General features: G+C 42.4%; 2 protein-coding genes across 2 annotated transcripts; both read left to right on the plus strand.

The window, feature by feature from the left end:
- The first annotated feature begins 647 nt into the window (after window positions 1-647).
- Window positions 648-1707, plus strand: LOC132220481 (late cornified envelope protein 3D-like). The gene is made up of 2 exons (XM_059673618.1): window positions 648-718; window positions 1134-1707. Exon 2 carries the CDS (start codon window positions 1151-1153, stop codon window positions 1454-1456), a length of 306 nt encoding a protein of 101 aa, XP_059529601.1. The 5' UTR covers window positions 648-718; window positions 1134-1150; the 3' UTR covers window positions 1457-1707.
- An 11845-nt stretch (window positions 1708-13552) lies between these two features.
- On the plus strand, window positions 13553-15404 carry KPLCE (KPRP N-terminal and LCE C-terminal like protein). Its single transcript, XM_059673732.1, has 2 exons — window positions 13553-13573; window positions 14450-15404. The coding sequence occupies exon 2, from the start codon at window positions 14470-14472 to the stop codon at window positions 15214-15216; it is 747 nt and encodes a 248-aa protein (XP_059529715.1). The 5' UTR covers window positions 13553-13573; window positions 14450-14469; the 3' UTR covers window positions 15217-15404.
- Window positions 15405-25216: the final 9812 nt, after the last annotated feature.

Consider the following 25216-nt stretch of genomic DNA (forward strand, 5'->3'; position numbering starts at 1 on the left):
GTAAGAAAGAAATACACATTTTTAACTCTGGTCAATGTCCTTATTTATTTGTCCATCAGCACCTAGCCGGGTCTGCTCCCTTCATCCTGAAACTCCATGCTGCTCCCCGGGTGCCAGGAGGTCATCCGAGGGCTCACTCCACAAGACAGGGCGCTGCACCAGTCCTGTCCCTTGCCCACATCTCATTGCCAGGAGCTCACGGGGAAGAAGTCACTTACATCTGAAGGTCATGGTCACTAGAACATCCTGGAGACACTGTGCACATAAATTACATGTATCCCTTGGAATTGTTTCATAATTTATTAATTGCCCGTGTGGGTCTCTCGGTAGAATGCAAGGACAGAATGTTTTCATAGCCATCCTTGCTCCCAGGACAGTGCCTGAGACGGGCTGAACCGAAGCATGGCAGCTGGGAGAAGGCAGGAAGCAAGGAAGGAAGGGGAGTGTCAGGCTCCCAGGAAGCCCCGGGGGGAGTTATGTGGACAGTCATCCTGCTTCCTGGTTGAACCTCATTAGTTGGACGTTATGCAAGTGCTCAGGGAAAAGGCTGGAAGCCTAGTCCTGGAGGTGCACCCGGCTGTCCCCTCCCCCTGCTTGTGAAAGCAGCGCATGCTCAGGCCCTTTGTCACAAACCCAGCACAGGATAAAAGGGCTCCTGCCCTGGGCTCCCCATCCACAGCCTCCCCGAGAACAGCTTCTCCTGCCTCCTCTGCATCCGGTGAGTGTCTGGCAGGGGACAGACCTCAGCCGGGAGTATAGGAAGAGAGGCTCAGATCTGAATGGAACCAGGGGGAAGAGGCCCACAGTGGGCAGCAGTGGGGGATAGGGATGGTGAGAAAGGAGCCACTCAGGCACCTGTCAGGGGGCTGTGAGCCCCAAAACCAAGGTCCTGAGGACTCCTTCCCATTCCTGCTGAGTATGCTGTCAGGGGTGCACATGGGCCCATCTGGCATCCTTGAAGGGGTTTTATCCAAACGCCTGTGGCCCCTCCGTGTTCCCCTTTCTTTTCCTCAGAGCTTGACTTAGCAGGCAGCTTGGTCATCATGGAGGATGAGTGTTTGACAAAAGCTGTGGGGAGGAGACATTGAAACTTCTGAAGCTTTTGAGCTCAAAATGTCTTTTATTTGTTCAAGGTCAAGTTCCTGTCGAGATGTCCTGCCAGCAGAACCAGCAGCAGTGCCAGCCCCCTCCCAAGTGCACCCCCAAGTGTCCCTCCCCGAAGTGCCCCCCCAAGAGCCCAGCACAGTGTTTGCCCACAGCCCCCTCTGGCTGTGCTCTGAGCTCTGGGGGCGTCTGTGGCCCCAGCTCCTCGGAGGGTGGCTGCTGCCTGAGCCACCACAGGCATCACCGCAGGTCCCACCGCTGCAGGCGCCAGAGCTCCGAGTCCTGTGACACTGGCAGTGGTCAGCATCCTGGGGCCTCGGGCTGTGGCCACAGCTCTGGGGGCTGCTGCTGACCTGGATCTGATGCTGAGACAAGCGACTTGAGAAGAGACAAGAAGCCAGAGGAAAAGCCCCAGTCAGACCCAGCCTCTCCCAGACACCCCATTCTAATATTCCCAGGCTGGTTGCTGAAATGTTCTTGGGGGAGGGGTGAGCACTCCCCAGAAGATGCGAGGCATGTATTTTCCAAGCTTCTGGGCAGCCCCTCCTCTCAGTGTTAACCCATGTGTCTAACCAGGTAGAGAAATAAAGCCTGTTCTCTCCACCTGACTCTCACTTGTTGTTTGACTGCTTCTCCCAAGGCTGCAGGGGGCCTGCCTCCTGCAGCTCCTGAAGGTCCAGCATCCCAGCACCAGGAGATATCCTGATGTGGGGCTGAACAATGAGTGGGTGGGATTTTTCTCACAGGAGAGGCCCTGGGTGACTGAGGGTGGGAGGGAGCGGAGTGGAGAGTGGTTGCTGAGAACACTGTCAGCAAAGGGCTGACTTTTCTTGTGTCACAGTGTGGGGAGCAATTATCTAACATCGGATCCCCTGTCCATATTGAGGTGGTAGGGAAGATCAGAAATTGAGAAGAATGAGACCAAAGAGGACGAGGGCCTGGAGGCAGAAAGAAAGGTCTAAGGGAGGAAGATCAAGTCAACCTACAAATGACTGACTTTAGAGAGAGAAGCAACCTGCAAAGTTAGTCAGCTCTGAGACACTGAACTAAGGGTTTTCCTTGAGGGAATAGATAGATGGGGTGTTCTGCAAAGGGAGGCTCTGAGAAAAGTGAGAAGAAAGAGGACATAGGAAATGTCTCATGGGATTACAGATTGGAACCCTGTACATTTCTCTAACCTCAGATACCTGGTTTGAAAATATTTTCTCTCACTCCGTAGGTTGCCTTTTCACTCTGTTGATTGCTCATTATGCAGAAGATTTTAAATCTAATTTAGTCCCACTTGTCTATATTTGCTTTTGTTGCCTGTGAAATCATAGCCAAGAAATCATAGCGAAGACTGATGTCTGGAAGCTTTTTCCCTGCATGTTTCTCTGGAGATTTACTTTCAGGTCTTAGGTTAAAGCCTTTAATCCATTTTGAGTTAAGCTCAATTTCTTTTCTTTTTTTTTTCATCTGAACATCCAGTTTTCTCAACACTGTTTATTGAAGAGACTGTTCCCCATTGTGTATGCTTGGCACCCTTGTCAAAGATCAGTTGACTATATATACATAGATACCTGGTTTTATTATTAGACTCTATTCTGTTCCATTGGTCTATAGATCTATCTTTATGCCAGTACAATACTGTTTTAATTACAGTAGCTTTGTAATATTTTTTTGAAATCAGGATATGTGATGACTCCGGCTTTATTTTTTCCCCCCTCAAGATTGCTTTGACGATCTGCAGTCTTTTGTGGTTTCATATAAATTTTAGAATTGTTTTTCTATTTCTATAAAAATGCTGTTAAGGCTTTGATGGGGATAAGAACTACTATATGATCCAGTAACCCCACTTCTGAGTGTATATCCACAGAACTGAAATCAGGATATGAAGACAATTGTAGTCACTGGAGTTACACTTTCCATAACTATTACAACAAAAATGATTTACTCTTTGTCTCAACAATTAAAATGTTTATCTTAAGTGATCAAACACTTGTATATGCACACAAAGAAAATTATTAAAGCAGGTCTACAGCAGCATTTATAGTTAAGGAAACATTAGTCTAAATATCTAACATTAACAGGAAACATGTAAACACTGACATCTTATTCAACAAAGATGCGGTAAGGGAAAGAGGAGGTCTAAATGTCAAGGACATAACCTTCAATGAACATGCCCTTTACCACCACCAGGTGTCACCTGTAGAAGCAAGAGCAGGCGGAGGTTGACTCAGAAATTTAGTCACTGATGTCTCCAACATCACCATTATCCTCTTCAGCATCTATAAATTTATTATAAGTTAACATCTAATTTGCATCACTTGCTTTCTACAAAGTTCTTCCTGTAATTGCTCTCTCATTCTTTGATTATCTAGTAAAGAGTCACTGGAGACCTCAAGTGAGGTAGGCATTGTGTATTGTATATAAAGCTTTTAAACCAGTGGAAGAGACAATATTAAATAGTTACAATAAGAATTGTATATACAAACACTTCAAAAGGAATTTAAACTAGTTTGAGGTCAATAAAGTCTAAAATGACTTGGATTCTGTAAAGTGATGGTCATTGAACACCAACAGGAATCCCCACCTTCAGGTGTGGAAAAGGAGACTTTATGCAAACAACTAAACTGTGATAAAAGTGCTACATGCCTGTGTAAAAGTGCTACAGCACTGCTATGAAAACAGTGCACTGTGAGATGGAGGGTGGGATGGGGGAGTGGAGGTGCGGTGAGGGGGTGTGTGTTGGGGGTGGCAGGCCAGCTGGTCAACTCAGCTCCTCCCTTATTTGCTGGGTGCTGTATGCTCTGCTTCCTCTGGGGAGACATCTTCACTGCTTTAAATCACCAGCAGAGACATAGTCTCCAGTCTTCCACAGAAAGGAAAAATGCTCTTAGAGCCAGAGGGGAGCTGGCTCATATAGACAGTAGTCTCTGCCCCTGGTCTCTGATTGGTCTGTCTTCATGTAAATAAGGGCTCCAAATCCAGGCAGTTTGATTGGTCCAAGAAGCACTGTCCTGATTGGTCAAAATAGAGCCTCTCTGATTGGTCAGAGCTGCACAGTTCTGATTGGACAGGAAAAGCCTTAGTTCTATTGGTTGAAAGAGGATTCCAGGAAATCTTTATAAGGGCTGGCTCAGATAGCGGAGACTGTAGGCTGGCAGTTGAATGCACAGGCTTCTCTGCTAAGCGCATTTTGTGTGAGAGGCCCTGTGAAGAAATGGCTGCTAGGCTTTGATTTTTTATTTTTATTTTTTATTTGAGCCCAGGTAACCACCCTTCTTAGTAGGTTTTTTGTTTTGTTGTTTGTTTTTCTCTCAGGGTTCATGATACCAAGGTCCACTTACAGTGAGAGCAACCACCCCCTCCCACACACACTCCCCAACTCCTCATGTTACCGGGGCCTCTTGAACTCCTTTTGTGATGAGAGGCTCCTTGATCTGCTTCTTCTGCTTATAGTATAATTCCAACCTGTCTGTATCTGTATCATAGCTTGGTTTTGTATTTATCTATGTTAGAAATTCAGTTTGGCTTTAATCACAGAAACCTGAAATAACCGTGCTTACATAAACTAGAGGATTAATTTTATTTCTCATGGCTTCTTGGTAGCTGCATGATGCCAACAAGGACCTGGGCTCCTTTTCCTTTGCTCCTCCTCTGTCCTTAGTTCTGGTTTCTATTCACAAAATTGCCAGAGCCCTAGGGTGCTGGGCTCCAACCATGATGTCTGGGACTTAAGAAGAAGCAAAGAAGTATCCATAGCTGGGTGAGCCCCTTCAAATGGGACTTTTCAACATTTTCATAGTTTTCCTCAATTATAGGTGAAGCCAAGTCAATTATAGGTAAGGCCAAGTCAGTGAGTGGCTCCCGCCCGGTAAATGCAGGGCACACCCCTTCAGAGCTACACCTTTGGAAACTCCCAGGTAATTGCCAAATTGAAATTTCCATCCTCACCTCACATTGGCGCCCTCTCATGTTGGTCCATTGAGGTGGCATTGTAGGTGTGAGTTTCCTCAGTCTTTGTGATGAAGATCACAGGTGTGTTTCTGTCAGATATCAGATATGATGCAGGACACCCAGGTTTTCCTGCTTCTAGGTAGCCAGTGGCCCACCCATTTTTTCCTACTGCAAGAGCAACTGCTAGTTGCCTCGGTATTCATGTTCCCCATTTTCTTAACTTTGGGCCAAGAGCCCAGTGTGGGAGGAAGCAAACTATGAAAATGGAGAGCTCAGTGTTACTGTTTCTTTCTCCCCCTTTCTCCACTGGTCACTGCTACCAGGCACTGCTACCAGGTTCAGGGACACACGTCCCTGGCAGTCTCTCAGGGACTGACAAAGAGGAAAGCAGAATCTTAGAGCCCCAGAGCTCAGGCTGCTGTGACTATGAGGCCTTGGGGTCATGGGAGGGTGGGGAAGGGACCTGGCTGTTGCCAGCATTCTGGGAGCTGCTGCTGAGTTGGGCCCTGAGGACCACTAAGAAGCAATAAAGGAAGACCCAAATACCAAATAATCGTGGGCCTGGCCCAGCCTTATGGTTCTTTCTCTCCCCTTCCATTTTGTCCGGTACCTCTTGGGTTCAACATGTTTTATGTAGACTCAGATTTTCTCTTGATCTTATAAACCCTACTCAACAATAACGCTCAAATTTTATGATTGAATTGTGTTTCATTTCATTGTATTTAAGTTCCTTCTCAGAGCTGGAGTCCTTGGAATCTACTTACAACAAGACTTTTAATTTACTGGACTTCTTCCATTGTGGCGTGGAGCAAATGCAAAATTAGCTCTGTCTTCAATTCAGAGCTGCTCCAGGGAAGTGTGATAAGGACCCATCAGTCAAGGCAGGGGGCCCAGGTGATGGGTGGGTAGATTCAGACACATAGGGGCAGAACGGAAGCTCCACAGGTCTCCTAGACATTACCTCCTTGTGATCATGACCACTTCCTGATGAGGATAACTGTAGACTTACAACATACTTGTTTAATCAACATTTTATTATTCTATATTTGTTTCTAGAGTTTGTGTGTTTATGATTATAAATAATACAAAAATTAACATCTTAAATTTCTGAATTTTGTTTATATTTTAGAACATTATCTAAAATTCAATCTCCAGATTTAAAATTGATTATAAAACTGTTGCAACAGAAATATATGAGGGTAGTTTTAATGCATCTAATCCAGAATTGGATATAGCTCTTTAAAAGCGTCAATGATGGATATGAAATTATACTTTATTGTTTAAAATTGTTATTCTCTATTTTTCTAAATATTTATTGTTCCTTTGAATTATCTACTTTGTAATTAAGAAAAGCTATTGCCATTAATCTCTAAGCTCTCAGTATTTTCTTATTGATTACATAAGATTTTAAAAGTTATTAACTTGAGTAGTTTAGTGATTCATGTCCCCAGAAAACTCTACAAATTTTGTTTGGTGTTTTATTTATTATATAAATTATTCTTCCATTCTAAGAGAATGGAACAAGTTATCATAATTCAACTCTTTTGCAGTATTTTATAATACTACTCATTTTATAGTTTTATGAATAATTTTTATTCAGGTGACTTATAAGTATTTCATGTTTAATAGGGCTTATGTAAAGGACCATTTCTATTCATAAATTAAAACCAGAGCCTGCTTATATATAGCCTGTGATCAATTCAGAGAATTTTCTAATTCTAACTATGTTCAAATAAATTGTTATATTTTTTACTCTCTAAGTCTATCTTTGTGTTATTTGCAAATTAAATCTACACTAGGAGTATTTAACTAGTTAAATATTGTGCAAAATCTGGGACAATCATGTGTGCAAGCTATCACACTCTTGAATTTTCCTATTATTTTTTCCATTTTAGTAGTTATTTTGTTTATGATGCTTATTTATGCAGGCATTTGTGAATTGTATGCTAAATAAAAATATATTTAACATACAATTGAGAGCATGTTGAGCATTAATATTTTTGTGAATTGCAAAAAAAGGACTATCTGTTCATTTTCTTAAAAAACACACATTTCCTTATGCACCTATGATGCTAATCCTCTACAGGACCACAGTTTGACAACCATTGAAGTCATTTTTGTACAACCTTAAGTACCCAGTGTCTTCCTTGCCTCTTCCATGAAGTTTTAACAGATTTTTTCAACATGGATCTCTTCCTCTAAGTCTAGAATGATCATTGGCTTTTATCTCCAATTATACATACAAGAAACTAGTTATCTTAAAAAAAATACTGTTGTGGGAATACCCAGAAATTTCAAATCAATTGTTCTACTGTGGTGTCCTGGCAGCATTTAAAAAAACTGCCTACTGATAAACATGGTGTTGATTCCTGAATTTGCCTGCAGTCATGCCCTGTCTACTGGTTTCTCTTGTGTTGAGGGTCAGCATTACCATCTAGGTGTCTCTGCATCTTTCTCCAATTAAATTGTGAGCTCAGTGAGGGCAGAATCTAAAGTTTGTCTATTTTTCATAGGACCGGGGCAGTGTTAGTCACAGATTAAAGGCACAGATGTGGTTGAGGTTGTTATGATAACAGTTGTTATGATAACTGTTCCTGTAGCCCATGATCTCATCCCTATTTCCATAGACTCTCATCTGAGTTTTGAGTGACGTGACTGCAGCATTGTATTAGTGGGGAGAGATGGGGTGACAGAAGGACATTCCTAGAGAGATACTTACCAGGAAACTCTTTTCCCACCTCTACCCAATGCAGACAGTCTGAGTTGGTAGCAGAAGTTGTCATGAAGGCAGTTAGTTCCTGGTCCTTCAAGGGGAGAAATGCAAGCTTGGAAGTGAGTCATCTTCCATGTCCTTGTTATCAAATTCATTATCAACACCAGAATCAACTGTGTCATTATTAAACATCTATGTTTTAAGGTAGGTGATTGTAGATGCCTTGTGAGAAAATGAATAAAAAATATATCTTATGACCCAGTTGGCGTGGCTCAGTGGTTTAGCATTGACCTATGAACCAGGAGGTCACTGCGTTATGGGCTTGATCCCCAGTGTGGGGAATGCAGGAGGCAGCTGATCAATGATTCTCTTTCATCATTGATGTTTTTTATATCTCTCTCCCTCTCCCTTCCTCTCTGAAATCAATAAAAATATTAAAATCAAATAAAATAAAGTTAAAAAATATAAATCTTATAAATATATAAAAAGAGTTGGCTCCGCCCTGACCAGTTTGGCTCAGTGGATAAAGCGTCGCCCTGCGGGCTGAAGGGTCCCAGGTTTGATTCCTGCCAAGGGCATGTACCTTGGTTGCGGGCACATCCCCAGTTGGGGGTATGCAAGAGGCAGCTGATCGATGTTTCTCTCTCATCGATGTTTCTAACTCTCTATCCCTCTCCTTTCCTCTCTGTGAAAAATCAATAAAATATATTTTAAAAAAAAGAGTTGGCTCCCAGAGGGAACTTTCCATATGCTAAATTTTCTCATTCTAGATATCTGTGGTCTGGGACAGAAAAAAATGTTTTTGATTTTGTGGAGGTTTTTTGCCTTAGTGATTTGGGTTTTAATTGTGAGAAGAATTCCTTCTGTACAACTCATTATCTTGTATGTTAAGAAAACTCACTTTTTAAAATGGTTATCAGAGTGCATGTGTGCCTGAGTGTGTGTGCATGTGCACGTGTATGCAAGCACAAGAGACAAAAATATTGAGGGAGAAAGAAGGAGGGAGAGAGAGAGAAATGGTGATTTTCTGGTGCTTTCCAAAATGGGTGGAAAGTGGTGGCTGGCCTGACCAGGGGCTCATGTGACAGAGTCACAGCCTTTCTAGGCTGAAATTCTTCTGAATTAAAAGAAAAGCCTTATTTCTTACCCTGCCCACCTGTCTTCAGTCCTTTTGCTCAGGACTGAACGCAACTAGGATTATTGCATATGGTTGATGGTGGATAAAAGGTAGAAATACCAGCAAAACTAACCAACAGTCGCTTAGTACTGGCTCACATGTTAGGCACATGCTTTATTTCACATTAATATTTGCTTGGACTTTTCATCCAAAAGATATTTGTTGGTTATTTTTTCTGTCCCAAGAGCAGTTTTAAGATCTAAGGCTATAGGTGTGAACAAAATAAACATGGCGGGTTTGGGAGAGTGGAGGGAGGCAAGGAGGCGGCCAGATAAGGGCGCTCCCTAGCAAGCCTGTCCAGTGACCAAATGTTGTAATGGTTTGTGACCTGGATGGGATTCAGAGATTCCTGTCTGGTGTCTGCTCCTACCTGGTTGTGTGGCCTTGAGCAAGTTTCTTCCCTCCTGTGGGCCTGATACAATATAAGGGCTGAGCCCAGTGCCCGTAAAGGTCCTTGCCAGCTGTCCAATATGATATCTTGATAATCTAGGAGAAATCCTTGATTGTCTCTGAAATAATGGTGCAGGGGTTCTGGGGCAAGTGTCAGAACTGAGCCCAGAAGAGAGACACACATGGACACGGGCTCTGAGGGAGGGGCCTCTGCACTATCTTCTAGTCTCAGACACAGAAGTGACATTTCTTACTGCATACAATGTTCCTGTGTCCTCTCTCTCTCTCTCTCTCTCTCTCTCTCTCTCTCTCTCTCATCTAGGTGTGTGGCTTCTTAATTCCTTCCACTTCTTTTTCACACACACACACACAGGACCCAGATTTTGCCCTCAGAACATCTCTAGACCCTGGTCAAAGGAAGCTCCCAGGATGAGAGGAGCCCCAGGCCCTGCCCTCAGGGAGCAACAGGCCAACTTGGGCAACTCCCGCTCTGATCTCCTGATTGGGGCTGGTGGTACCATTGAGTTAAAATCTTGGTTTGGTTTGTGAACTGAGGAGCACAGCTTCAAACATGTAATTAATGTCAGGATTTGTGGATGCTGAGTCTCTAAGGAACCTTAGAGATACTCTAGTATACAGTTCCTGACTATGAAGATGGTAGTAAGTCCTGAAATGAGCTAACCAGAGGGACTGTAGAGAATTTTTAAAGACCAGAAAATCTTAAGAAGAATAGCCCATTAGGTCAGATGATCTGTCTCTCCTGGCAGGGGTCAGACCAATGACGTGTGTTAGTCCCCTGTACCTCAGAGATGCCAGGATTCTGATTCTGTGAATTCCTAATTCTCTTAACCCGTGAGTCTACTAAACTACTATTGCATGAGTCCACAAGTCTCTGATTTTATGAGCTTGTGTCCAAAGATATGTTTGAAGATAGCCCTGTGATTCACCCTGGCACTTGTACCCGTCATCTGGCTTCACCAATGCCTTGCCTTCTCAGGCTGTAAAATGGGTGGGACACAACCCACCCACCTGTTTTGGTGGCACATGGAAGCGGCATCTCTCACTGGTGATGTTAGTGCTGCTTGAAGATGTCAAACCCATTAGTGAGAGCCTGACCACGCAGAGCAGGAAGTGATCCAATCAGAGCTCACAGATGATACAGGACACACAGATTGGCTAACAGCAGAATGGGCTCTCACCACATTGGGTAAGGAAGGTGGTCTAGGTTCTACCATCAGTGTAAAGCATCCCCATTCATGCATCTATTTCATTTCTCTGTTTGTCTAGTCAATGGTTCCCAGGTCCTGTGCTAGAGCCAGGTGATACCCAGTGAACATGCCCATAGTTGCCAATGCATGGAATTATGGTCTAGTGGGAATAACTCCATGGATGACTAGAATGTGGAAATGTACATTTCCTTTGTAGATTAGACTTCCACAATCATAGATTATCCCAGAAGGGGCCTCATCTAACTCTTTATTTTAGAGTGGATGGATATGATATATATGTCAATATAATGGACCACTACTCAGTTATAAAAAAGATAAAATACTGCCATTTGTGACAACATTATGGATCTCAAGAGTATTATGCTAAGTGGAATAACTGATGGAAAAAGACAAAACCCATATTATTTCACTCATATGGGGAATATGAAAAAAAGTAACAAAGGAACTAATAAGACAAACTCATAGTACAGACAGCAGGATGGTGTCTACCAGAGAGGAAGAGGGACAGGGGGTGGGCAAAGTGGGTAAAGGGGGTCAAATATATGGTGATGAAAGAAGACTAAAATTTGGATGGGGAACACACATTAGAGTACACAGATGTCGAATTATAATCTTGTACATTTAAAATTATATAATATTATTAACCAGAGTTATCCCAAGAAATTTAATAAGTGAGTGGGAGAGACCGCAGGCCACAGTGGAATTACTTTGTGAGGCAGTGGCAGAATCAGGACAAGGGCTTAGTTCCATTTGTGCCTTGAATGCTCTCTCTGGTTTCGTTGCCATGCCCTAAAATACTGGCCTTCTAGGACATTTTCTCCCCTGTAAAGTGGGGCTGCCCATCCTACGTGTAAGGTAGTGGGCTTCTTAACTGTGTCTGTTAGGTGCTGGAAGGTATAGTTCCTAAAACATTGTGGATTTTAACACTAGAAGCAGCATGTTATGGTGGAAAAGACAGTAAATTTTAAGTCTCTTATACCTGAGTTCAAATTCTGAATCCACCACTTCTAGTTATGTGAGCTTGAGCACATTTATTTGTTTACTTATTTATTTGAGACACTCTTAAGGGGACTAAATTTGAAAAGCTATCCCATGTGAAGTGTCCAGCCCCAATAAAAGATCACCCCTTTTCCGTTTCCTCCAGAAAACATCGGGCCTAGGTATTAACTGATGTGGGCCACTTAGATGAGCAGGTACTGGAATGGCCTGAAACCACATTCCTCGCCACTACACCATCCCCTTGGGGAGAGGGATTGGTGGGCTTCTCAGAAGAAGCTATGGAGTGTTACAAACCTACCAGAAGCACAAATGGCAGGAGGAAACAGGAAACTTTCCAAGTCTGGGGCAGAATCTCCTATTCTTGCCTCTTCCAAACTATTCAGGGACAGACCTTGAAAGATCTGGGTTGGAGTGAGAAGTGCCTAAGGAGTAGTAGGGGTTTGTGTTGTTGTGTTTTTTCCTTTTTATTTAGGAAATTTTAGAGCCTTAAGGCTTACGGGTCTTGGAGAGTTTGGGGATCCATTATGGAGAAATGCAGAAGCATCTTTCACCTGAAAGGCCACAGGGACCATGGTGGGGCCTGGGCTGGCTGATCTGAGGGCATGAGTATTTGGAACCAGTGCTAGGCTCAGGAGCAAGCTAACCTTCCACACTGGGCAATTCAACATGGCTTGGTGGGAAGAGTGTGGGCTCTGAAAGTAGACAAGCTTGGGTTCAATGATACCCCCTTCCCTACCAACGGGATATCCTTGGTGGAATAGTTAAGCCTTTGGGTCTTAGATTCCTTTTCTGTAAAACTAGGATTAACATAGCCTACACCACAGGGTTATTATGAAGATCAAATGAAGTAACACAGATAAAGCAGTAGGACGGTATTTAGTACATAGTAAGTTCTAAATATATATTATTTCTACCTCTCTTCCTACATACTCTGCACTGGGGAAAGAAAAGGAGACAGAGATTCAGGGACAAAGCTATATCCAGAAATAAAAGGTAATGTATTGTAGTGCTAAAAGTCATGGCTTATGAAGGCCAGCTGCCTACATTTAATGCTAGCTTCTCTACTTATTTGCTTGTGACAATGGGTAACTTCCTTAGTCTTTCAGGGTCTCAGCAACACGGCCATCTGTAAGTGTATGTGTCTCATGAACTGTTTGGCACATAAAGAGAATTCAACTAAATGTTATATTCTACTATTATTTTATTGTGTGGTGTTTCTTTGGCTGGAATTCCCCCTGTGCTGGGCTCTTGGGGATCTAGGCATGGTAATGAGGTTCAGAGAGATGAGAATGAGGCAGATCGTAGGGCATGAGAAGGTGGGGAAAGAGCCTAGATATAGATCCTGGAGTTTGGGATCATCAAGAATTCACCTTGTTTCCCAAATAAACATAGAATAATCTGTCAGTCCATGGAACAAAGCATTTCTTGAAGGCCTTGCTGCCATATTGAGGCAGAGACCACTGAGACAAACTCTTCATGTGCAGTAACCCAGACCAGCAGGAACTACCATCAAAGTCCTCAGAAAGAACACTTCATTTAGTCTGGGCAAATGCAGAGTAGCTCTTGGCACAGCTAGTGTGAAAAATTGAGCCACTGATCACATCTTAACAAGTCCTTGAAGACTCCAGTGACCTAGAAACAACTTCATGGGGACAGATCTCATCAGCATCTCTCCTAACTTGTAGAAAAAGAAGACTGACTTGTCTAATGAGGAAGGCAACAAGAATCATTTATCTCATGTTTAGGTAAATTCAAATATCTAGATTTGATCTATATCTAGATTTTTCATTTATCTCAAGTTTAGGCTGAGCATGTCAAGCAGAGACATGCTCTGCCTCTGACTGAAGAGCTAGACATAGTGGGAGGAATCTCACCAATGCAATGCTGGCCCTTGTCCTCATGATTGCTGGTGCTTCATTCAGATACCATTAAATTGCCTCACTACTCCCCTATAAAAGGTCTCTCCAACTGCCAGCTCCTCAGATCACTGGCTTCTTCCAGTCGTGTTCCTGTCAGCAGAGGGTAAGTCTCTGTACCTGGGATAACAACAGAATGAAAGAGCTGTGATGGAGTTGGCGTGGAAAACTCTGGAGGAGGGTTGTTGGGACAAGGCATTGAGGGCCACTGCTGAAGAAAGCTGAGGGCGGTAGCTGGTAGAAAAGGAGGCTGGAGGGTTGGAGGAGAGGTAGAGGGGTGAACTGAGCCATTAGGCCTATGGAAAAAGGGCTTTTCAGTGAACTGGGTCACCTTCTTCTCTTGCTGAATGTAGTTGTGCCGTCCTCTCTTGGATTCATTAATGAGGTGAAGTGACAGTAGCTTATCCAAAGAGAAAATGGTGGAAACTTACTCAAATTTGGCCTTGTTAGACTCTGTCAGGTTCAGCTTGAGACTCCTGTTGGCTTGGGGTCTATTGACATGAAATTGCCTTCCCTGTGTCTGCCTGGCTGGGCAGGAGGAAGGAAAGCCACTCTTCTTTTTTTTAAATTAAATTTTATTGGGGTGACATTGGAAAGCCACTCTTGAATGAATCGATGGCAAGGTAAACTCAGTGGAAACAACAATTTCCCAAGAAGCATTCATAGTGCAGACACTACAGTGAGTAAGGGAAGAGGAGGCTTGGAGAGTTGGGCAGAAATGCAGACATCACTCTTGCAAGCCCTTCATTTTCCATGGTGGAAACTGAGGCCCAGCGATGAGGGGTGCCTTATCCAACGTCACACGGCCAGATGAAAGAACAAGAGCTGAGCCTAAGGTAGCAAGTCCACCTGAATGCCAGGTTGACAGCTTCTGGGTGTCCATGACCTTCTTGAAAGGCTACTCCTCACAGACCACTCTATCCAAAGGGGATGCTGCAGGTGCCCCTGGACATCCTAGTTCTGACTAAACCTTTCTTTTCAGATTTTGCAAAGCACGGAAAAATGTGTGACCAGCAGAAGCAGGTGCAGTTCCCTCCATCTTGTGTGAAAGGTTCGGGACTGGGGGTTGCACAAAGTTCTCAAGTTACCACTGTGAAATGCCCAGCTCCATGCACAACTAAAACCTGCGTGAAATGCCCAGCTCCATGCCCAACTCAAACCTGCGTGAAATGCCCAGCTCCATGCCCAACTCAAACCTATGTGGCGTGCCCAGCTCCATGCCAGACAGCCTATGTGAAATGTGCAGCTCCCTGCCAGACGTATGTGCAGTGTCCAGCTCCATGCCAGACAACCTATGTAAAATGCCCAACTCCCTGCCAGACGTACGTGAAGTGCCCAGCTCCGTGCCAGACGACCTACGTGAAATACCCAACTCCCTACCAGGCCCGGACATACTATGTCCAGTACCCTTCTTCCCAGAGCTACTACATTCAGTCTTCTGCAAGTGGCTCGGGCGCCTCATGCTGTGTCCCTGATCCATGCTCTGCTCCCTGTTCCACCAGCTACTGCTGCCTGGCTCCCCGGACCTTCGGGGTGAGCCCCCTCAGACGGTGGGTCCAACGGCCTCAAAACTGCAACTCAGGATCATCTGGCTGCTGTGAGGATTCTGGCTGCTGTGAGGATTCTGGGTGCTGCAGCTCTGGGTGCTGCTGCTCCGGGTGCTGCTCTGGGATCTGCTGTCTGGGAATTATTCCCATGAGGTCAGAAGGTCCTGCGTGCTGTCATCGCGAGGATGACTGCTGCTGTTAAATACAGAAACACAGCTCTGCTCCCAAACTCAATGCCTGCTTTACCTGCTGAACCTTCACCATCCCTGCCTGCTCTCTGTCTTCCCAGTGATGTAGAACTTCATGGCTTCACCTCCACACTTGGCTTCTTTATCAAGGCAGCCTGCCAGAGTTAGCGCAACCCCCAAACTTTGGCAAGAATAAAACTTTGGATGCAATTCGGTGACTTCCTGTTTGTTTATTTGGTTATGTTTTCCCACTAGAAACTCTTCCTCCTTCCTTTCTTCTTCTTGCTTTTCAACTAGTGGGCAGGTTCACCGGGATATGACCAAGCAGATCAAGCTGGTGCAATCCCATGTGGGACCCCTATGCTTTCTAGAATGCTCGGATAAACTTCCCTCTGCAAGTCAGCAGGATCTGAGGGTGGAAATTTGAAGGTGGAAGAGCTAAAGGTTGAAGGTTGCCTAATTCGTCTGAGGAGAGAGTTTGGCCACGATGGTAGCATGTTCTCTGAATGTAAGTAAACTCAAAATTCATCTTCCTGGATGTGGAAGGAAATGCAAAATCAGATCTGTTCAGGAGGATCACTGGACGATACCCCTGCTACTGTGCGAGTGGCTGGAACCCATGGTGGCTGTATGGGTTACATTCTCTCATCTGATAGGTTTGCCCTCCTGAGGCCAAAGGGTAAAGGCCTGAGGGAAGAGGTTAGGTAGGACGCCCTGAGATAGGTAGGCATTCCCCATGTCAGCCCTGGTGAGGCAGCCTTGGTGGTGAGAAGCCTCCAAGAGCAAGGTGAGCCTCTTGGGACAAGCATCTGGGTCCCAAGGCCAGTCACCCTCCATCAGTAGCATGATCTTCTTTCTCTCTTGCTTGCTAACTCTAGAGCAGGGGTGGGGAACCTTTTTTCCTGCCAAGGGCCATTGGATATTTATAGCATCGTTCACAGGCCAGACAAAATTATCAACTTAAAAATCAGCCTGCTATATTTGAGCAAACATTTAATGAACTCACCCCTCATGCCTTGGCAGGGCCAGACCAAATGATTTCAAGGGCCCTCTACAGCCCACGGGCTGGACGTTCCCCACCCCTGCTCCAGAGGCTTTGGGGTGGATTTTTATAGCTGGAAACTGTAAACACACACATTAAAAATATGGGTAGATCAACAACTGCTATTCAAAGCAGCCCCATAAGGCTTGGGGCATGAGCACAGGAGACAACATTTTTGGCAGATTCATAAACAAACAGATAAATAAGAGCAGGCAATCTCGTGTTTCCCTCTAAGCAAGCTCTGTTCAGTCACCCTAGGTTATAGCAGGAAGTCATCTTGACTGCTATGCTGCCTTCGAACTCTAAATCACCTGTGGCTCCACAAATCGGACTCTGCCTGCCCCGCCCCCTGTGCTCCCCCTTCCGCCACCCCCCTACCCCCGCCTGCCAATCCAATCCCATGAACTTGCAGCCCAGTAGCATAGAAAGAATAATCTAAAACAACTGCCCAGTAGCATTCATTTACCTGGTTCTCTCCTAGCTCTGTTATGTTGTTGTGTGTAACTTGTCTCTGGATCTCGTTCTCACAGTTTGGGCCGTACTATGAGTAAGGTGCCTTCAAGCATCAATGTTAGGTGGCTTTTGTCTCCCAGGACAGGCACCTTCACACAGCTGCACAATGCTGACACGCTTATGTCTAAAACCGATGGTTATAAAAGTGACCTTCTGAGTATTCTATTTCAGCAGGTTTTAGGCTAATTAAAAGTTCTACCCTAGCCTGTTTCTTTTATAACTTAAAAAAATCATAATATGTCCTTTCTTATGTAAAAAAAAAATCCAGATTTCCTGACTCCTGGTCCCTCTACAATATTCATCTAGGACATTCTATGAGCTATTTAAAGAGAATGGCAAGACCAGAACGTGGAGCCAAACCCCTGGGAGGCTGGGAAGAGTTTCCTTGGACAGGCTGAGGTGCTCTCTGCTGGGATCTAGGCTGAGTCTGCTTCTGCACAATCTTCATTGAATAGGAAAACCTGTTGAATAGAATTCAAATGCCACTTCCCAGTGTGCGATATTTTTCAATGATGTTTTCTCTTCCAAAAAATGCCTATGCAAAAATTATTGACAATGGTAGGTTAATATTAGTACATAGAGATAGACTTCATAATATTTCCCATAAACAATCAATACAAAAATAGCTATATACATCTAAATTTTTGTATCTTATAATATATTATGCATATGTTATATATGAATGTTATATATGGATATTATTAAATATCCAGAAGAAAAATGACTCAAATCTATTCTTGACTCCTATAGGGGAAGGGCAGAGGGCATCGCCCTTTATTGATTGAGGGCCTACTATGTTCTGGGCGCTGCACTAGTCACTGTGCATGTGATGCTTCTCTTTTCTGAGCAATGAAATAACTGATGTAAATTGCCTGGCAGGTATCGGGGGCGGGGGAGCAACAGGAGCTTTTGAGTCTGACAGGTCCATTTCCTGACCCTCTGATATCAGACAAGTTATATGATCTCTCCACTCTGAGGGATCCTGTCTCATAAACCTGCCTAACATGGCACCTAGCGTGTATTAGGTCCACAAGACCTGAAGCCATTTTCTTCTTCTTGTTTGAAGGGGTTTTGTCAGTGAATCTGAAAGGCAACTTAGGTAGTAAGAGAGTGACAATCATATTAAATGAAAAATATTAAGGGATTTTCATTATTTGGAATTTTATAGTTCTAAAATAAAATGCAACAAGAGAAGGGTTTCTTCATGGATAAAATGATGAAAATGTGTAACTCGACATTACAAATGCCTGTTGTCCCTCAGCTTCTCCCACCTCTGTTCTTCTCCCGGCTCTGCCACAATTCTTTCTGTAACATTGAATAAGCCATTTCACCTCTTGGGACCTCTGTTTCCTCCTCCATAAAATGAAGAAGTTGGATGAGACCATCCCTAAGGACCTTTACTACCTCTGAGAGTCTGTACTTCCAATTCTTTGAATCTACCTCAAAGTTCAGAGAAATATCTTTTCAAGAAAGTAGAAATGGGGTATTGTTTGATGGATAACTAGTTCCATCCTTTCAGTGGGCAGTGGGAGTTGGGCACCCAGAGAAGATAACAGCTACTCTCCTGGGCTCAGAGCTTGCAAGAAGGGAATATAGGCCAGGTCCCCAGACAGAAGTTGGCTGGAAAAAATGTCACAATCAGATGTCATTCTTTGCCATTGGTGTAAGCATCTCCACCCAGCTGATGGTTGCTGACAACCTGATTAGTAAGGTGACTCTGTGAGGCAGGTGGGTGTTGGAGGGGGCTGGGCCACAGGGGAAAAGAGAGGGGGTGGAATAATGTGTGCAGCACCAAAGGGATGAGAAAGATTGATGGTGATTAATATTCTCAGAGATCCTCATGGCAAGGCCTCGTGTTAACTCACATGGACGATCTGCTGGGGCATCTGTTCATTTTAACCTACTAGGCCAGGCCTTACTTTGAAGCCTTTATTTTAACCAATATGTGGTCCCGCCTTCTAATCTAGAACTCGAGTTCCCACATATGAAGGGTTTCAGTGCCTTTATGACAGTTGAGAATCTGCTTCTGTTAGAGTGATTTTTGTCTTCAACTTCTCTTCACTTTAACCTCACTTCTGTGTGTCCTTTTCTCCCTGCGTCTCCTTTTAAATACCACTAGTAATAATAACCAACAACTTCAATGCAAAAGCTAGTTTACATGCTCTTTTTGAATTACAAAGCAATTTCAAATCTACCATCTCATTTTGAAAAACAACCGTATGCAACAGGATTGATATCATTACTGCTTTGATGTAACAGCCGAGGAGTCTGAGGTGCAGAGGTTAAGTGACTTGAACCAGATGACTAGTATGAGGTGGGACAGGACTCAAAGCAGGTGTTTTGTGCATAGATCTCATTCTCCTTTTCATGACAGCTGTTGCTCACTTGGGTCTCTCCATTTTCCACGTTCTATTTCCTCATCCTCTATTCCTTGTCCCCACGTTTGGGGACCTATGGCCTGGGGATAAACCAAGGTGCCCTGGAAAGCCAAGGCAGAGGAGATGGCCTTACATCTCAGGAGTTACCTGCCTTATTCACTCACTGGAACTCTCCCCGTCAGTTTCCACACTTTCAGGAAGGGCTTGTTCCTTCATTGAATACACACAATTGGATGCATGCTCTGTCCTCAGTGCTGGGAACACAGGATGAAGAAGGTATGGTCTCTGCCTTTGAGGGGTTCAGGGTCTATTGGTAAAGGCAGTCCATCAAACAACAAAACGAAAATGATAAATACAGCAACTAAGGCATTTGGGGAGCATAATCTTTCAACTTATCTTGGATGGAGAAGCTAGGGTCAAGGCAACTTATGAAAAGCCTATTATGAAGTGTAGGCCACAGATGAGCAATACTTCAGCCAAGGAGGGGACAGTGAGGGGTCGCTGGCCTGAACATTTACTTTTAGGAATAATTGAAAGCCTAGGATGCAAGTGCCTCTCTCTAGAGATGATTTGTGATGGCTTTTGCCAGGGGACTGGAGGAGTCCCTGTTCTATGGCCTGGAGCACAGCAGTGAGTCTGCACAGCTGGTTTCCTCTGGTTCCCCCCTACCCTGAGTGAGCCCTGCTAATTCTGGAGGGTCCCCCATTAGAATTCCTACCTTGTGGGGAGCCTGGGCTCTGATGTTTGCCTCCTTCACCAAACAAAGTAAAAAAGAAAAAGTCAATTAGTTTGATTTTACCCTCAGGGCAAAAGCAGCTTCCTTACCCTGCTATAATCTTTCTAAGTTTCTATTTTGTTTCATTTTCCTTTAGTTTTTGCCTGGTAATTTATATTCCTATTCTGTGTGTATGTGTATACATAGCTACACATGTGAGAGTAAGGAATGCATATGTATATGTGTCAATATAAATAAGTAGATTTTATTCATCATTTTTATTAAGGACATGTTATTAGAATAATATGGTCCACCATTATTGAAACCGAAAGGTTAGATCAGCCTCCTAAATTCCATTCCCTAAAATTCAGTATAAAGGAAGGTTCCCATGTTTAAATGCATCAGGAAACAATGAATTGTTTGAAACATCACACTCTAATGAACTCCATGCGTACCACTGTGTAACAGTGTGTCGTGCACTTATAGAAATGCTGCATTAAACATGGACAATGCGTTAGTTTCCCAAAGAGGATATCTATTTCCAACAGTGGCATCCTTCACATCACACCACTAACGAATGTGGCCTCAGAAAGTGCTGCACCTTTAAAGATCTGAGCTACTTTTTCAATAGAGATCAGAGAAAGGATCTACATATTTCCAATGCTCATGACCTTCAAATTATCACACAGTTTCACATACGTGGGCTGTTTCTGGGCCATTGGATGTTTAATAGATGTTCATGACACAGCTATGAAAATATTTGTTGATGTTTATCATAGATGCAGGGGAAAAAACAGTGAGTATCTACGATGTGCTGGGCATTGGCTGGCTGTTTTCCCATTATTTGAACTCAATCATAATTAATCAAAATTCCCTACAAAAGGCAACTGATGGGTGTCCTCCCCCAATTCCAATAATTTGATTACCAGTCCCGTTACAATATAAAGTGCATTGGATAAAGTTTACATAGCAAGTTTCCCTCAGTGTGGTAGAGTGGAAAGAGCACAGGTTGTGGAGTCAAGTGTTTCTAGAGCACAAGTTTATCTTTATTACTGCTAGTTCCATACACGTTACTGGGTCATGTACACATTTTTGAGTGGATATTTTCATTTTTCTTGGTAGGATTTTCATTTTGCTAGGAGGGGAATTGGTGGGTCATGTAGTTTAACTTTTGAAGAACTGCCAAACTGTTTTCTACAGTGGCTGTGCCATGTACAATCCCACCAGCAATGTATTGAGGGTTCCTATTTCTCCATATCCTCCCCAATACTTGTGACTGCCTATCTTTGTTTATTATAGGCATGCTAGTAGGCATGAAGTGATATGTAATTGTGGTTTTTACTTGCCTTTTCTTAATGACGAATGATGTTGATCACCTTTTCATGTGCTAATTGGCCATATAAATATCTTCTTTAAAAAAATGCCTATCCAAATCCATGATCCATTTTAAAATTGTGATATCTTTGTTCTTTATATATTATAGATACAAATCCCTTTTCAGATATATGATTTGCAAATACTTTCTCCCATTCTGTAGGTCATCTTTTCACTTTCTAAGTGGTATCATTTGCAACTCAAAAGTTTTTAATTTTTCTGAAATCCAATTTATCTTTTTTCTTTTGTTGCATGTGCTTTTGGTGTTGTATCTAAGAAGCCATGGCTTAAACCAGCACCATAAAGATTTACTCCTATGTTTTCTCCTAAGATTTTATAGCTTCAATGTCTTGATCCATTTTGAATTAATTTTTGTGTGTGGTATGAAGAATCATATATTCTTATCTTAATTTCACCCATATTTTATGACCAATGTATATAATCTTATTGTACAAATTTCTCCCCTCATTTTTCTATATACATATCTAATGCTGACACTGTCTACTGTCATAGCTTTATATCTATTTATTTCATTGTTCTGCCTCAGTCTATATTTTTATCTCTTTGTCTCTCTCTTTTTCTAATTCTATCTCTATTTCTATAACTTGAATCTAACATTAGAAACAGAAATACTATAAGTTCAGAATTTATCTAGTCCAACTGAGACCCAGAGAATTTAAATGATTTTAATGGAGGCCACACAACTCTTAATCTTCTTTATGTTAATAAAAGAGATTTGTAATAAGTAAATTAATGTTATACTAATAAGTAAACCTCAAGATTAAATTTAGGAAAAATATATATTTAATGAGATACATTAAATCTCTAAACTGTAAAGTCATATATCTTTGAAATCCATAACAAACAAATAATTCAAACATAAAAGTTTAACCTATATCTTTACTTTGAATTTAACAAATGAATCTTATCTTTTTTTTTTTTTTTTGGCCAACTTATGTCCACTGAAGTCTTTCCTTGTATCTTATCAGACAACCAAGTTTTTAAATTGGCCCTTAGGGCTTATTGCTATTTTAATCTACGTAATGCATTCAATAAACATTTAACATGCACTTTCTAGGACTCTGGCTTTTTGCTAGACACAGTCTTCTGCCACCAAGATGCTCGTTGTTTAGTGAAGAAACCAGACACATCAGCAAAGAAGTGCAGCATCTGTAGGTCCTATAAAAGAAGACTTTTGGGGACCCAAAAGTGACTCATTTTACTTGGGACAGTGGTGTGATTAGAGCCAGGTAAGACTGATGGAGACAATGGTGTTTGAGCTAAATGTCAGATTTAGCTCATTATTAATATGGGAAATATTAGTAGATGTTTGGCATACATGGGAATAGAGGGGGTGGGGAGAGAGGGACAGGAGAGAGTGTTCTGAGCAGAGGAAAGAATTCTGAGAAAAGGCAGTGAAATGAAACACCAGACTACTTGGGGAGCAATTGTGAGGAGCTAAGATGTAGCTGAAGGCCTCTCAGCAACCACAGATTAGTGTTTGATGTATCTTTGCCAATGAGTCCCCTTTACTGTGCTCTCGATTATGGATATTGATAACCCAGTAATGCTATATTGGTCACATTCGATGAGGCTGAGGATCTGATTAAGCAGGACTTTCCGTTTGCCATTGTGATGATTGAGAGTTTACTATGATTTAAAAAGTAGTTGATTAATGCTGACTTAAAATATTATTGCTTGATGTTATGAGTGTTGCGAGATAGTCAGGAAGCCTTTCAGAAACCCCAAATTCTCTGTACAACTGAGTACCACATGCCTAGCCTAGTTTTTATCCTAGCAATGAAACATACATATACTTCTATTTAACTGAGGCAACATTATCAAATTTGCAAAATGTCTAAAACAATTAAATAGATATATAGCTCTATTTTGTGCCATTGTGTGATATGTTTAGCATTAACATTTCTTTGTTCTCCCTGACACAGCCTTTAGGTGTCCTTGTTTCTTCATTTTTAAACAGCCACATGGTGACAATCTGTGATACTATTTCATGCCATTACCTTTACCCTAGTTGACACATAGGTACTCTGTGGTTTAAATACACATCAGATCTATTGAAATTGGGCTTAGGGAAAAACACAAAATGGTACTATGTGCCAAGAAAAAAACCCCTGACTACTTCAGTGTTTGAGGGTGGAGGTCATAAGATACTAAGAATTTTGCCCAGCTGGTGTAGCTCAGTGGTTGAGCATTGAGCCAGGAACTAAGAGACCACTGGTTCAATTCCCAGTCAGGGCACATGCCTAGGTTGCTGGCTTGATCTTCTGTTGGGGGCATGCAGGAGGCAGCCGATCGATGATGCTTCCCTCTTATCGATGTTTCTATCTCTCTATCCCTCTCCCTTTCCCCCCCCTCTAAAATCAGTAAAAAATATATATAAAAGAATTTATATGGAAAGATTAAAAAAACTCAGACAACAAATATCACCTCCATTTCAGGGACACGTTTTAGTACCTCCAGCTATTATAGTTTTATGAGGGGGACTAAACTGAAAAGCAGACTGTGAAATGATCCGAAGGAAGAAGAGTCGTATTGCATCTATTGAAAACATGCATCTTTGCAAACAGAGGGTAAATGTTAATGACCTAGCTCTCGGGAGCAAGGCATCACTAAGACACCAGTACATTCTTTTAAGACTCGGCAAGCCAGGGCCCCAAAGGCTCATAAGGCCTGAAAAGATCTCAGCGTATGCTGAAACGTAGAGTGCACCTCTGTGTATCCGTGACTCAAGGAACTATCTCATTTTATATTTACTCCCCAAGGCCTCTTCCTTTAGATACCCTGGCTGTGAATGCTGGTTCTGCCGTTTCTAAGCTTGTGACCTACAACAAACTTACTTCCTTTTCGAACTTTTGTTTTTTCAGTTATAACAATGATAATAATATGTACCCCCACAGGACTATTGTAAAGACTAAGAGAGTTAACCTATGTCAAATTCTTAGCCAAGTGACAATGAGATAACAGGGCTCACTGAGTCATCTCTAGATTTATGTGTGCTTTCAAGTTGCCTCCACCTTTTTTTTTTCATGTGTCCACATGCATTGCTACCCCTGCACCTCTATGTGTCTTTCACACAACCCATCCCGCCCCCAATTTGTACCATTTACATTATGTATTTAAAAAAATCTATAACTTAATATTTATCTTTTGTTCTATATTTTATTATAATTATATGTATTTTATAATTTTGTAGATAACTATATATTTAGCTCTCTTGATATCTTTATATCACGTTTGTAAATCACCACATTATCACATATTCCTAGGTTTATATCATTATATTTCTAGCCATTTATAGTTCACCCTACACTCCTATTTCTAACAGCCCCCTCTATCTAAATAGCCTTTATATTTCTCCCTAAAAGTAATGACCTCTCTCTGGAGATAACCATAATACATATTTTTATTTATCTATCTATCTATCTATCTATCTATCTATCTATCTATCTATCTATCTATCTGTCTATTTATCTATAATCCTCTATGTCTTTTGCTACTTATTGTGACTTTTAATCTGGCCTTTATATTATCATATATCTATTTATTATATTTCAGTAGATAATGAAACCAATCAATTTATAAAATGCAGTGTAAATATATACATATGTTAGACTTATATGTAAACTGAAGTCTCATGAATATGCATGAGTGTGTGTATGTTTGCATGCATGGAATGAAATTACTTAATCAACAAGGTGAAATGAAAACTATGCACTGGAACAGTGCCTGTTTCTGGGATACAGACTTCTTTTCCTGGAGGGACTCATAGGTTGTGTGGAAGAAAAGAATGTAAATAATCAGAGAACATATGATAGCTCTGATGATGGGGTGTGTCTAAAGTGCTGTCAGAACACAGAGTATTGAGTCATGGCTTTGGGGAGTCAAGAAACATTACAAAAGAAATGACATTGGAGTTGTTTCAAATGATGAGCAATAGTTCTATACATAAAGGAGAGATGAAAGGACGTTCT

Source organism: Myotis daubentonii, chromosome 18, assembly GCF_963259705.1.
Source record: "Myotis daubentonii chromosome 18, mMyoDau2.1, whole genome shotgun sequence".
Lineage (NCBI taxonomy): Eukaryota > Metazoa > Chordata > Mammalia > Chiroptera > Vespertilionidae > Myotis > Myotis daubentonii.

What these genes read in the sequence shown, in the direction of transcription:
- LOC132220481 (XM_059673618.1), top strand. Translation starts at nt 1,151, where the DNA reads ATGTCCTGCCAGCAGAACCAGCAGCAGTGCCAGCCCCCTCCCAAGTGC.
- KPLCE (XM_059673732.1), top strand. Translation starts at nt 14,470, where the DNA reads ATGTGTGACCAGCAGAAGCAGGTGCAGTTCCCTCCATCTTGTGTGAAA.